The following is a 13,451-nucleotide window of genomic DNA, read 5'->3' as shown; positions in this document are numbered from 1 at the left end:
CTTAATCCGATATTTTCTAATTATTTTAGTTTGTCACCAGTATGTTATGATTAACATTTTGGTGACACTGTCTTCTTTCGTATAGCTCCAGCATTACGAGACAGTGCATGTTAATTAATATTTCAGGTACTCAGTAACCACATCCAGTAGTGATGGTCGCTTTCTTGTCTTTTACCTTGTTTGTTTTTGTAAATAAGGTTGGCGAGATACGATAGTGAATAATGTATAGAATTTCAGAAGAGAACTTTGTAAGGAGGGTTCCATGGTGTAATGGTTAGCACTCTGGACTCTGAATCCAGCGATCCGAGTTCAAATCTCGGTGGAACCTTGGGTTTTTAAAACCCAAAGAACTATCGATTTCAAGATTCTTATGGTACCCTTTTAGGTTTTAGCGCTGGGTAGTTGGAGGCAATAACATACCTTCAGAAAGAAATTACAGAAAATACTTGAAGCTGTATCCAACTTGAAATATGAGAGTATTTTAAATACCTTTACAATGGGGTTAGTTAAAAAGTAAAACTTCCTGGCAATTCTTGGCTGGGATTTACAGCACCAAATTCTGGGAACCGACAAACTGAGGAGGAAATTTGTGAAACTTCTAGTAGTGATTCTCATAAAAGCAAATCTCCATTAACCTTTACGATGCGTTAACACAGGGAATTTAGGAGAAAAAAGTAAGCTTGGCAGCGGTGGGATTCGAACCCACGCCTCCGAAGAGACTGGAGCCTAAATCCAGCGCCTTAGACCGCTCGGCCACGCTACCTGCCCGGGGACTACTTGCCCCTGCTGTCTTCCTAAGATAGTCAAAGCACGAATCCGAATAAAGGTAAAATGAAGGTAAATTTTATATTGATTGATATTTCCTTTCCTACATCTCTCGAACCAGGAATACAGAACCATCGACAAACGTGAGCCAGAGGACAGACATGCAGAAACTTGTAACAAACGAATGTTTATTGAGTGGGACCAAGTCTGGGAGCGGATTCAGCCTGAGCTGGGAGCACCCCCCGACGGGCTTTGGGAAGTTTGCGCTGATGGCTGGCTCCGTTCTCTCGCTCCCCGTTTCTTGCACTTGTGCCCGCCCTCGCCCGCTTAGCTGGCGATCTTGCGGCGCGCCGCCTCGCTGCAGAGGCCGGCCCCAGATCTCACCGCGCGCCCTGCGCGATTCCTCCCGTGCGTGCTCCGGCGCCCCGCTTTCTCTAGTCTAGCACGGGTAAGCTGCTAGAAGGGGCCGCCTGCCAGGTGGCTCTGTGGCGCAATGGATAGCGCATTGGACTTCTAGTTGATGAAATGAGCGATTCAAAGGTTGTGGGTTCGAATCCCACCAGAGTCGGTTTTATTTATTTTTCTTGCTCTTTTACTTAAAGACGTCCTAGTCTGTCTTTCCCTTGCATTTAGTTTCTGTACTAACCTTTAGTCTCCACACCGGTCTTTACTTACCTGTCTGCCCCGAGGCCTGAGCCGCACGGAGCACGATTGAGGGTGGGAAAGTCAGAAAAGGGCAAGTGGGCGTGGACACCGACATAAAGGCAGGCCCCCGGCTAGGGGGACACACGGGGATTTAATAACCACTTTATTCCATGCACTAGGGACTCGGGAAGGGGCCGGGGCTGGGTTGGGACAAGGGAGGGTAACAATCCTAGGCGGAGGGTGGTGGGACAGGGAAAAGGGACAGGAACCAGGGGAATATATATTTATATAGATACTCTAATATAGACCACATCTCACCCGCGCGCTGAGCCCGCGCGCCCCGCTGCCCTTCCCAACACCTCGCCCGGACGCTCGGGTCCCTCTGCTGCCCCCCGGGCTGGAGTCTCTAACCCACCTCCCCAGCCCCCGCCACAAACCCCAGCCCCTCAAAGCTCAGGGCCAAGGTCTCCAGAAAGCGGGGGGTGGGATCGGCGGGGCCTTGGGCGCCCCGTCTGGTCTGTAAGGAGGTGGCGGTGGCGGTGGCGGCAGCAGTCCGGTGAGGGGCGCCGAATCCCCGGCGCGAGGGGAGCAGCGAGAGGGGGACCAGGCGCAGCGCGGGCTCGGGGGGCCCTGGGGCCGCGGCGGGCGCTGGTGCAGCGCGGGGCCGAGGAGGGGTGGTGCGGCGGGGTCCAGCGGGGGGCGCGGCGCCGGAGGCCTGGGCTCCACCGGCTCGGGCCTGGGCGGTTTGGGGCGCAGGTAGCCGTGCAGCGCGGAGAAGAGCTGGGCGCGGGCGGCCGGGCTGGCGTCGTGCGCGAAGGCCGCCAGGCGAAGCAGACACTCGCGGAAACCCGACAAGTAGCAGCTGGCGAGCGCCTCGGCGTCCTGCGCCGGGGACCGGGGAAGCCCTGCTGCGGCCGGCGGGGAGGACGGACAAGGCGGGCAGGGCCGGGGCCCAGACGGGGTGGGGGGAAAGGGGACGGGGGGGTCGGTGGCGAGGGGGTGCGCAGAGGTACCGAGATCAGACGGGCGCACAGACGGACAGGAGGACACGAGGGAGACACAGAGACAGACACGCGCGGGTGTTATTAACCTCTCCTAGGAGCAGAAGCGGGCCGCACCCCACCCCGACCCCTCGGGGCCAGCCCTGCCCCGCCCCGCCCTCCCTCCGCCGCCCCACGCCCCGCGCTGTACCCGGGGGCTCCACGCGGCTGCGCTCCCGCAAGTAGCCCACGGCGAATTCCAGAATCTCGGCTTTCTCCAGCTTCGGGTTCCGGAGGTTCTGCAGCGGGCGGGGAGGGTGCAGAGACAGAAGGGGTGGGGAGAGAGGGGGGAAGTGGCAGGGGGAAGAAGGGAGGGCGCATACAGGAGCCGCGGGTGTCCCCCCATCACCCACCCACCGAACACTTGTGCGCGCTGCCCACAGAACGCTCCGCCCTGACCCCAGACTGTCCAGCCCCGAAGGAGTGGACTCCCCTCCCAACGTGTAAGGAATGTGTTTGAAAACAGCCCTGGGGCGGGGGGGAGCATCACCTCTGAACTGAAGCTGGGAGCTGTGGGGGAGCCGAAGCGTCCGTTAGGAGAACCCCCTCCCCAGGGTGAAAAAGACCCACACGGGCGTGCAATTTACAGAGCCAGACGCGAAACTTACAAAGCCGCAGAATGGCGAAGGTGGCGTTCTCAGAGCGAGGGGTTGGGACGGGGTTCCAAGGACAGGGCTTGGGTTAGCATGGTTTGGGGGTCGGGGTTACCACTCCGGTTTATGTCCCCAACCCAGTGGGAATTCCGGGGACGCGGGCACGGGACGCTTGGGGGTCCGGGGCTGGCGATGGGACTGACCTGGTCCCGGGTCCGCTCCAGCAGCAGCAGCCGCAGCTCTTCCAGGCTGCGGTTGATGCGGTCCCGGCGCCGCTTCTCCACCAACGGCTTCAACATCTGCGGCCAGCGGGAGGGGACAGCGGGCTGACCCCACCGAGACTCGGCACCGCCACGCAGAAGAACCCCTTAACACACCTTCCCAACACCCCAAGGTTGCCTAGGGCCAGGATCATTCCACTCCCCACACAGCGCCCCAGGGTGGGCATGTGTGACTCGCCTTCCCTCTCTCTCAGACTCGGGCTCAGTGAATAAGTTTGGGGAACCTCTTTGCTCCTCCCCTCCAGGGGACCGCACGGCTCGGGGCTCAGAGCTGGCGGCCCCAGCGCAGACGGGGAGACACCCCTCCCCCATCGCGACCGCGCCCCCTCTTCTGCCTCAAACCCTGCTACCCAGCCACCCCTCTCCGCAGGTTCTGGTCTCTCACGCAGCCCTACACCTCTGGAACCTGACCGCTTTCGGACAGACCGGACTCACTGCCCGACCCTTTTCCCTGGCCTTCATCCTTTCTGATTTTCCCCCCTGAGTTGGTTTGTTTTTGCCTGACACAGGTCTCCTCTCACTCTGCAGCCCAGGCTGGCCTCAAACTTTACGCAGCGCTCCGCCCGCCGCGGCCTTCCCCGGGGTGGCATTTCTAACACGAGCCACCACGCGCGGCTTCTTCGCGCTCGGTTTGCTCAGATCCTGTCCCCCACCGCCCGGGCCGCGGAACCCAGGACGCGTGCCGGCACCGCCCGCGCAGCTCCCGCTTCCTCCCCGTCCCCTGCACACCGCCCCAGCCTGGTCCTGGGGTCCCACGGACACTTCTTCCCCCCAAGCCCTGCGTCCTCATTCTCACCCCTAACCCACAGTGTCTTTCAGGGCTTTTAAAGGCCCCGGGCAGGAGCAAGGAGCTCGGCTTCCTCCCTCACCTTGGGGGCGTCCCTATTCTCAGCTCGATCCCGGGTGACCATGGCTCCTCGGGACCCCGGCGCGGACAGGAGGTGTGCTTGACCGGATCCTTATATCCCGCCGCGCCAGGGAACCGGGAAAAGGGGGATAGGACATGGTCCCGCCCCCTTCGGCACCTGGATGGGCGGGGGAGGGGGGGCGAAGACCCCGGCACGAGGCTCCCGGAAAGGGAAGGAGCGAAGGGGGAGGGGAAGGATAGGAACAAACTGTCCGCAAGTGGAGAAGTGAGGGAGGAATAGGGAGCCGGCTGGTTAGAGAGCCATACGGCTGAAATGGAAGTTAACACTTTTCAGAAATAAATATATATATTTATATATTATGTATACATATATGAGTATATGAATATAAAATCTTCCCCCAAACTCCCCTCCCGCTCGGCATAAGGAAAATTCTGGACAGATCCTCCCGGCTGCGAGAAAGACACTCCTGCCACATGCGCCGGCGTCCCCAGCCCGCGCGCAGGGCGCGGGTCTAGGCGTGGGCGGTCAAGCCGGTGGGGGGAGGCTGCCTACCCTGCAGACCTACTGAGTGGGCACCGCTACAGAAGCCATTGTGGAAATGTGTGGCCGAGGAAAGGACTTCCCAAGAGTTGCTGGACCGAGGGGGTAGCAACAAGGATCACGTGCAAGCACGGTTCGGAGGGAAGAGATCTTTCCATTTACAAGCATCTGGTTTCAAACTCAATTCTGGAGAGCGGCTGACGTGACCCCTCACACCAGCGCCCTTGGGTGGGGGGGTGAGCAGTAACTGTAGGGGAGCAGGGAAGCGTGAGTTTTCCCAAAGGGAAAAGAAAGGGGTGCAAAGGGATCAGCACCCACCTTCCACCAAGAGTATGACCCTCAGGAGAGGGGGCGCCTCAAACACTTGTGGACTCCAGCAGGAAGTGTCTGAGAAGAGAAATCAGAAATTTAACAGCACAGGGAGAGTGCCAGGGCAAAGAACGCGGCAAGACAGGGCTACGAACCAGGACGAAAGGTAGCTGTGGACTCGGAGACAATGGGGCGTCCTCCAGGACCTTCCAGCGGTCCTCCACTTTCTGGGTTTCGCCCCGGAGGCTGTCTGGCAAAAGCCGGCGCGGGGCGGAAGAGACCCAGGGGAGGAGTCTCCCATTTGGGATCAGAGCCCCCCTCCATCCCGCCTCCCCCGGCCTCGGCCAAATGGAAGCACAGATGTGTGGGCCCCGCGGCCCCGCTACCCCCCTCCTTGGGAACCTGGGCTCGGGCTGAGTTTTTCTCACCTGCACGTGAGGCTCGGGGCCCTGTTCAGTTCGCACCCGGGTGTGGGGCCGCCCCTGGCCATATGGAAGGACTTTATGGCCCGGTGGCCGGATCCCAGGGAAGCGATGAATGAGCGGGCGCTCCGCCCACCTCAATCCGTCCCCTTTCTCGTGCTGAGCAGTTTAGGCACGCTTCTCCCGGGCGCAAGCTCAGATACGCTTACTACGGCCTCCTAGCCAAGCTGCATTGGTGGTTCAGTGGTAGAATTCTCGCCTGCCACGCGGGAGGCCCGGGTTCGATTCCCGGCCAATGCACAGAGCGTTTCGTTCGCCTTTTCTTTCCATGGACACTTTTTGCAAGCATCTTTGACTCTTCTTTCTTTCCCCCCCTCCTTTCGCCATTCTCCAAAGAGAAGAGAGTAAGTTTAATGACATTTCTAGCAAGCATCTTTGTTTAGCCACTTCAACTTAACAAGAAGCGTCTTGCTTCGGCAGCTCCGGGTCTAGTCCCCTCCTCCTAGCCTGCGGTCCAGCGGTCTGCACCGCGCCCTGTCCAGCCCTGGCCCGCACCTCCGCAGGCGGGACCCCGAGAAAGGACGCGACACTGGGGTCCCCGCCCCGAGGTGGGGGGGTTCCTCTCGGCCTAGGAGGAGCCGGGTCTTCCGCCCCCGGCGCTCCGCGGGCCTCCCGGTTCCTCGTCCTCCTCGCGTGCGGCGGGCCGGCCTCGCCTCGCCGTCCTGACTTCCTCCGCTCTGCACCGCTCGCCCCCGAGCCCCCGGCGGCCCCTGTGGCTCGGGGTGCTCCCTCCGTCCCTGGTCCCCGGGCCAGGCTCTCGCTGCTCGGTCTCGGTCCCTCGGCCGCCGGGGCTGGCCGGGACGGCCCTGTCTTCGCCGGGGACCGCGCGCTCCCACGCTCGGCCGCCCCGCCCCTTCCCGCCCCCTCCCCGCCGCTTTGATCCGCACGCGTCGCGCCGGGGGCGGGCGGGCCGGCGCGCGGCCACCTTCCGGGGCCTCCGTGCGCCCCGGGGTCGGGGCGGGGCGGGGCGGGGCCGCCGGGCTCCCCGCGGTCTTCCGCCTCCCGCCGGCCCGGTCTGAGCCCCTCCGTCGCCCCACGCGCGATCCGCCCTGCGTGGGGCTCCGCTGTGTCCAGGGCCGACCTCGCTCCGGGCTCCGCTCCCGGCCAGGACTGGGCCCTGGGTGGGAAACCAGGGCGTCCCGGCGGCGTCCGCGGGCGCCGCTGCCCGGATGGGGACTCGGCCTGCATCTGGGATTAGACAGGAGTCGGGTACCCTGGCCCTGGGCTTTCCTGAAGCGCGGATGGGAGATGGGGACTGGACGTGACCAAGAAAGTGGAAAATGGAGTAGGATAATCTTAAATGGTTGTATGGCCGTAGGGGCTAGGGGAAAAAGAAAAGAAAGAAAGAGAGAGAAAGGAAGGAAGGAAAGGAAAGGAAAGTTGAAAAAAAAAAAACAAAAAAACAGGATGGTGGCCATGACTTGAGGGCGGGTGTTCAGAGTCAGCTTCCATAAGGAGGCAATAATATGTCACAGCGGGGTCAGCCCATGATCCCAGGCAAAAGGATAGAAAAGCTCAACGGTAGAAAGGGCTTTTCTGGCGGGCGGGAGCTGGGACAGAGAATTTGGGAGTCACAGACGAGAAAGTCAGTCATGATCTAGCTTATAGAATCTGGAAAGCTCTGGGGGGACTTTGGGGGTTATTCCAAGTGCACGGGGAAAACTGCATAATCTTCATCAAGAAAGCAATAGGGGATATATATATATCCCCAGCACTAGGGAGGCAGAAGTAGGAGGATCTCTGTGAGTTCGAAGCCAGCCTGAGACTACATAGTGACTTCCAGGTCAGCCTGGCCTAGACTGAGACCCTACCTCGAAAAACCAAAAAAAAAAAAAAGAGAAAGCTATAGTTGTCAGGCGTGGTGACACACGTCTTTAATACCCAGGCAGAGGTAGGAGGATCACCATGAGTTTGAGCCCACCCTGAGACCACAGAGTGAATTCCAGGTCAGTCTGGGCTACAGTGAAACCTTACCTCGAAAGACTCACCACCACCCTCCCAAAAAGAAAGAAAGAAAGAAAAAAAGTCATAGTTGGATTTATGTTTCAAAGGAGAACTGGGGGTGCAACTGAGTAGCAGAATGTGCCCAAGACCCTGAGTTTGTCTGCCAGTACTGCAAATTAACTAATTATTTTATTTATTTGAAAAAGAGAAAGGGGGAGAGAGAAAATGGGCGTGCCAGAGCCTTTAGCCCTTGCAGTTGAACTCCAGAGATTTTGCACATGCCTGGATCCTTTGGTTTATAGCAGGCAAACGCCTTAACCACTAAGCCATCTCTCCAGCCCCTAACTAGCTAATTTTTAATTACTGTGGAGTTTGCCATGGTGAACTATGTCTATAGACCTACCTGCTGGAGTTCAAGGACTTGGCAACAAAGACCACTTTGGCATTGGCATCTTAGCGTGATCCACTGTTCTGCAAAAAAAGGGGGGAGGGCAGAGAGAGCTCTCATCCTCCCGGCACCAAGCTTTCTGCTACCCACTAGTGCAGGAGAGGGGTATTCCCTTCTACTGAGGCTGATTTCTTCACCTCCGCTGACCTCTTCCCACCCCCCTAGATCCTGGTTATTCTCATAGGCATCAAAAGTGTCATAGGTCATTTGAGGAGAAAAGTGTCAAATGTTCATTTTGAAAAAACAAGCCTGCTGGGCTAATAGGCCTTCTCAGCAGGCTGTGAGCCCATTTGAGATGTGGGACCAGGAACTTTAAGTGCACAGACTAATTCACCACGGTGCTGATGTAATTTAAGAGCCCTCACTGACACAGGCCCTGGGGAAGGTTCCAGCAAGTTGTTCACAGGGCCTTTGTACTCTGTAAATTTTACAAACATTAGGTGTTTTGACTCTTAAGTGTTAAAGCCTGGTCTCTCTCTACCCCACTGCACTTCCCTGTGGTGTTGGCGGCCAGCAGATTGGAGCCCTGGTTACAGGAAAGGTGAGGACATCAGACCTGCACCTGTCTTCTCTGGAGGCAGGGCCTCACTCTGCAGTCCCAGGCTGGCCTTGAACTCGCGGTGATCCTCCTAGGTGTGCGCCACCATGCCTGGCTGGAATTTCAATTTTATGGGATGTGTTTCCGTGATTTGTAGTCATTTTAAATATTGAAGTAGACGAAGCATCTGGTATGGGAATAGGCCTGCCATCGGCGCCTGGCCTTTGAGGTGTCTGGATGGTAGAGGAGTAAGTTTTCTGGGGGTGAAGCTCAGTCAGTGGTAGAAGCGCTTGCCTAGCATGTTTAAAACACTACCTTTAATTCTTAGTACCACAAAAAAGAAAGAAAGAGGGCTGGAGAGGTGGCTTAGTGGTTAAGTAACTTGTAAGTAAATTATTTTGTGATGTTTGTCAGCTTTAACTTTTTCTGCTACATATTATTGTAATGTTTTTTTAATAATTTAAAACTTTTATTTACTCATTTGAGAGAAAATGGACACACCAGGGCCTCCGACCCTTGCAGACAAACTCCGGATGCATGTGCAACCTTGTACACCAGGCTAACATGGATCCTGGGGGGTTGAACCAAGGTCCCTTGGCTTTGCAAGTAAATACCTTAACCACTAAGCCATCTTAAGTTGTTTGTGAGACAAGGAGTCATGCTGTGTTACCTAAGCTGTCCTTGAACTCCTGGGCGTAAGCCATCCTCCCACTTCAGGTTCCTTAAGTGGCTAGGAATATAGCTCTGTTTTACCTCACTGGTTCTTTGAAGGGTTTTTCTTTCCCTTTTGTTTTTGCAGTCCTAGGGATTGAACTCATTACTTGATAGATGTAACTGTTACAGCCCCACTTGTCAGCACTTAAAATTTGTAAATTGGTTTGTTTGTTTTTTCGAGGTATAGGGTCTCACTCTAGCCCAGGCTGACCTGAAATTCACTATGGAGTCTCAGGGTGGCCTCGAACTCACGGCAATCGTCCTACCTCTGCCTCCTGAGTGCTGGGATTAAAGGCGTGTGCCACCATGCCCGGCTTAAAATTTGTAAACTGGGCTGGAGAGGTGGCTTAGCAGTTAAAGCACTTGCCTACAAAGCCTAAGGATTGAAGTTTGGCTCTCCAGGTCCTAAATAAGCCAGACACCCAAAGTAATGCAAGCATGCAAGGTTGCGCATGCGCACAGGGGTCTGGTGAATATGGAGTTCAACTGCAGTGACTGGAGGTTTGGGTACACCAATTCTCTCTCTCTCGCTCCCTCTCATTAAAAAAAAAAAAAAAAAAAAAAAAAAGAGTCCAGAGGGCTGGAGAGATGGCTTAGTGGTTAAGGCATTTGCCTGCAAAGCAAAAGGATCCCGGTTCAATACCCCCAGCAATTCCCCCTGGTTCAAGTCCCCAGGACCTATGTAAGCCAGATGTACAAGGGGGCACATGTGTCTGGAGGCCATTTGCAATGGCTGGAGGCCTTGACGCATCCATTTGCTCCCACTGTCTTTCTCTCTGCCTCTTCCACTTCATCAAACAAATAAAATATATTTTAAAAATATTCTTAGAGCCGGGCATGGTGGTGCACAGGAAGCAGAGGTAGGAGGATGGCCATGAATTCAAGGCCACCCTGAGACTCCCTGGTGAATTAATTCCAAGTCAGCTTGAGCTAGAGTGAGACCCTACCTCGGAAAACCAAAATAAGTAAATAAATTTTTAAAAATTCTTAAAAACAAATAGTCCAGAGCTGGGTATGGTGGCGCACGCCTTTAATCCCAGCACTCAGGAGGCAGAGGTAGGATGATTGCCATGAGTTTGAGGCCACCCTGAGACTACATATTGAATTCCAGGTTAGCCTGGGATAGAGACCCTACCTCGGAAAACCAAAAATGAAATAAAATAAAAACATATAAAAGTCCAGTCTCTTGGGCTTGCCTATAATTTGTAAATATTGCGCTCTTACTTCACTCTAAACATGACTTTTTATACCTAGTTTTATACTTTTCCTTTCAAAATTATATAGTCTCCAGGCCCTCAAAGCCCAGGGCTGCCCTCAGGTGAGACTAGTCTAATGACCTGAGTGACTTTCTCCAGCCATTGCTCTGCTACACAGGACGCCCGTGAGGACACCGACCCCGTCCCCAGCACCCCTGTGTCTGAGGGTGGCTACCAGGCGTCTCTGGGCAATCACACGCCTCTGTTTCAGACAGGGCCTGTGTCCATGCAAGTCATGGCTGTATTCTGATGGCATGCATATGAGCGTCTGGGTCTCCCTGTGGCCCACGCTGAGGGAAGATCCAGACTAACACAGCCACTGGAGTATATCAGCCTTCCCTTCCCCCACTGTGACATTTCCCCCAGCCTGGGTTTCAAGCTCTTATCCCATCCTTCCCCAACCTCCCTTCAGTTCTTAAAAGGAAAGGCTGACTTTCTGAGAAACCCTGGGTTTGGATAGAACGATTCCTGGAAGGTTGTCTCCTGGGGGTTTGAGGGTTGGGAAGTAAGAGGACCTGGTTCCTGGGCCAAGGGAATTACTCATGTAAAAAAAAAAAGGTGGGGGGGAGGGGGCTGGAGAGATGGCTTAGAGGTTAAGGCACATGCCTGCGAAGCCTAAGAACCTAGGTTCAATTCGGTCCCACATAAGCCAAATGCACATGTTGGTCTGGAGTTCGTTTGCAATGGCTAGAGGCCCTGAGACTATGTAGTGACTTCCAGGTCAGCTAGAGCTTGAGGGAGACCCTACCTCTAAAGACAAAAGGAAAAAAAAAAAAAATCTCAAGGCCCACAAGCAGACTCCAGACTCCAGGTTCCACTTCCCCACTTGTCTTGGATATCAGAACCCAAGAGGAGGAGTCAGAGACCCAAGCAAAGAATATTTTTTCTTTATTCCTTTCTTTTTGTTGCTGTTATTTTTGTTATTTGAGGCACAGTTTCATCAGGGAAGCACTTTATAAATTGAAAACTGTAATGCCAGTTGATATCAGAACCTAAGAGGGGGAATCGGAGACCCAAGTGGAATAGAAAGGGCAATTTTTTTTCCCCCCCAAGGTAGGCCCTTGCTCTGACCCAGGCTGACCTGGAATTCTCAGGCTGGCCTTGAACTCATGGCACTCCTCCTACCTCTGCCTCCCAAGTGCTGGATTAAAGGCGTGTGCCACCACATCTAGCAGGAATTTTACTTATTTATTTTATGTTTTGTTATCAAATATTTATTTATTTTTGTTGACAACTTCCATAATTATAGACAATAAATCATTCCCTCCCCCACTTTGTCCTTCACAAATCCATGCTTCATGATATCACCTCTGGAGTTTCATTTGCAGTGGTTGAAGGCTCTGGTGTGTCATTCTCTCCTTCTGTCTCTCCCTGCAAGCAAATAAATAAATAAAAAGTTAAAAAACAAAGAGTTCATGGGCTTTAGAGATTGCTCAGTGGTTAAGGTATCTGCCTGCCACACCTAAGGACCCAGGTCCAATTCCCCAGTAACTATGTAAAACCAGAAGCAGCGAGTGATGCATGCATCTGGAGTTCGTTTGCAGCAGCTGGAGGCCCTGGTGTGCCCATTCTCTCTCTCCCTCTCCTTGTAAATAAGATATTATTAAAAAAAAAAAAAAAAAAAGAGTTCAAAGCTGGGTGTGGTGATGCAAACCTTTAATCCCAGTACTTGGGAGGCAGAGGTAGGAAGACTGTGGTGAGTTTGAGGCCAGCCTGAGACTACATAGTGAATTCCAGGCCAGTCTGGGCTAGAGCTAGACTATCTCAGAAAGAAGAAAAAAAAAAAAAAGTTCAAAGTTGGGTTGGAGAGACAGCTCAGGTTAAAGGTGCTTGCTGAGGACATGGGTTCCATTCCCTAGACTCACAAAGTGACACAAACAGCTGGGTGTCTGCTTTGCAGCGGCAGAATCCTACCGAGCCTCCAAGCGCTGTGTTGCTAGGCGGGAGGCCCTGCCTCCACCTTCTGAGTGTGACGTTTACAGGTCTGTATCCCACCTTCATAAATTAAAATAGGATTTGGGGGTCCAGGAGGACTCCCCCAGAACTTATGAACCTCAAGTGTTAGGTTCTGTCCTACCTTTAATAAAGAATTCATAAGCACTGACTCAAGAAGGATACATTATGAATTATTAATTTATTTAGGGGGAAATCACAAATTGTGCAGTTTACTTAAGGGAGATTGGAGTCTAGGAAGGGAGGCTAGAGCAGAGTCCTAAGTACATGGCAAGTAGGAAACACGCTGTCATGTCACTGCATAGTTCATAAGATTCCTTTTAAGAAAAATTGAGGTTTTTAGAGGAAGACGGGCCTAGAGCCGCAGCACATGGAGAGGAGTTCATGAAGCTCTCTTAAGAGAAACTGAGGCTCTTAGGGGGAGATTAGAGCAAAGTTGCAGGCACATATAGAGCTCACTTAAGAGAAACTTTAAAAATATATATATTATTTATTTACTTATTTATTTTGGTTTTGCAAGGTAGGGTTTCACTGTAGCTTACCTTGAATTCACTATGTAGTCTCAGGGTGGCTTTGAACTCATGGCGATCCTCCTACTTCTGCCTCCTGAGTGCTGGGAGTAAAATGTGTGCTACCATGCCAGGCCTTAAAATTTTTATTTTTATTTTTCTCAATTTTTACTAACATTTTCCATGATTATAAAAAATACCCCATGGTAATATCCTCCCTCCCCCCACTTTCCCCTTTGAAATTCCATTCTCCATCATATACCCTCCTCATCTCAATCAGTCTCTCTTTTATTTTGATGTCATGATCTTTTCCTCCTCTTATGATGGTCTTACATAGGCAGTGTCAGGCACTGTGAGGTCTTGGATATCCAGGCCATTTTATGTCTGAGGGAGCACGTTGTAAGGAGTCCTACCCTTCCTTTAGTTCTTAAATTCTTTCTGCCACCTCTTCCGCATTAGACCCTGGGCCTTGGAAGATGCGATTGAGATGTAACTCCGTACTCCAGTCACTTCTTTCCAGCACTATGGTAAAATTTTTATTTTTGAAAGAGATAAAGAGAGAAAA

General features: G+C 53.6%; 1 protein-coding gene and 4 non-coding genes across 6 annotated transcripts; 3 read left to right on the top strand and 2 right to left on the bottom strand.

The window, feature by feature from the left end:
• Positions 1–256: 256 nt before the first annotated feature.
• On the top strand, positions 257–328 carry Trnaq-cug. Its single transcript has one exon. It is a non-coding gene; the product is annotated as a tRNA-Gln (tRNA).
• Positions 329–681: 353 nt separating this feature from the next.
• On the bottom strand, positions 682–763 carry Trnal-uag. The gene has a single exon. It is a non-coding gene; the product is annotated as a tRNA-Leu (tRNA).
• Positions 764–1,244: 481 nt separating this feature from the next.
• Trnar-ucu lies at positions 1,245–1,333 on the top strand. The gene is given in 2 exon segments: positions 1,245–1,281; positions 1,298–1,333. It is a non-coding gene; the product is annotated as a tRNA-Arg (tRNA).
• Positions 1,334–1,863: 530 nt separating this feature from the next.
• On the bottom strand, positions 1,864–4,235 carry Hes7 (hes family bHLH transcription factor 7). Of its 2 annotated transcripts, none has more exons than XM_004669203.2 (4): positions 4,194–4,235; positions 3,247–3,342; positions 2,590–2,689; positions 1,864–2,318 (listed from the first exon to the last, which is right to left on the bottom strand). In XM_004669203.2, the coding sequence occupies exons 1-4, from the start codon at positions 4,233–4,235 to the stop codon at positions 1,864–1,866; spliced, it is 693 nt and encodes a 230-aa protein (XP_004669260.1). The 2 variants fall into 2 exon arrangements, with proteins under 2 accessions (XP_004669260.1, XP_004669259.1); XM_004669202.2 differs by having other exon boundaries at positions 1,864–2,315; positions 2,602–2,689.
• Positions 4,236–5,693: 1,458 nt separating this feature from the next.
• Positions 5,694–5,764, top strand: Trnag-gcc. The gene has a single exon. It is a non-coding gene; the product is annotated as a tRNA-Gly (tRNA).
• The last annotated feature ends 7,687 nt before the right edge of the window (positions 5,765–13,451 follow it).

This window comes from Jaculus jaculus, chromosome 12 (assembly GCF_020740685.1).
Source record: "Jaculus jaculus isolate mJacJac1 chromosome 12, mJacJac1.mat.Y.cur, whole genome shotgun sequence".
Taxonomy (NCBI): Eukaryota; Metazoa; Chordata; class Mammalia; order Rodentia; family Dipodidae; genus Jaculus; species Jaculus jaculus.
Note: the sequence above shows the minus strand (reverse complement) of the source record. Positions and strands in the feature narration are given on the sequence as shown.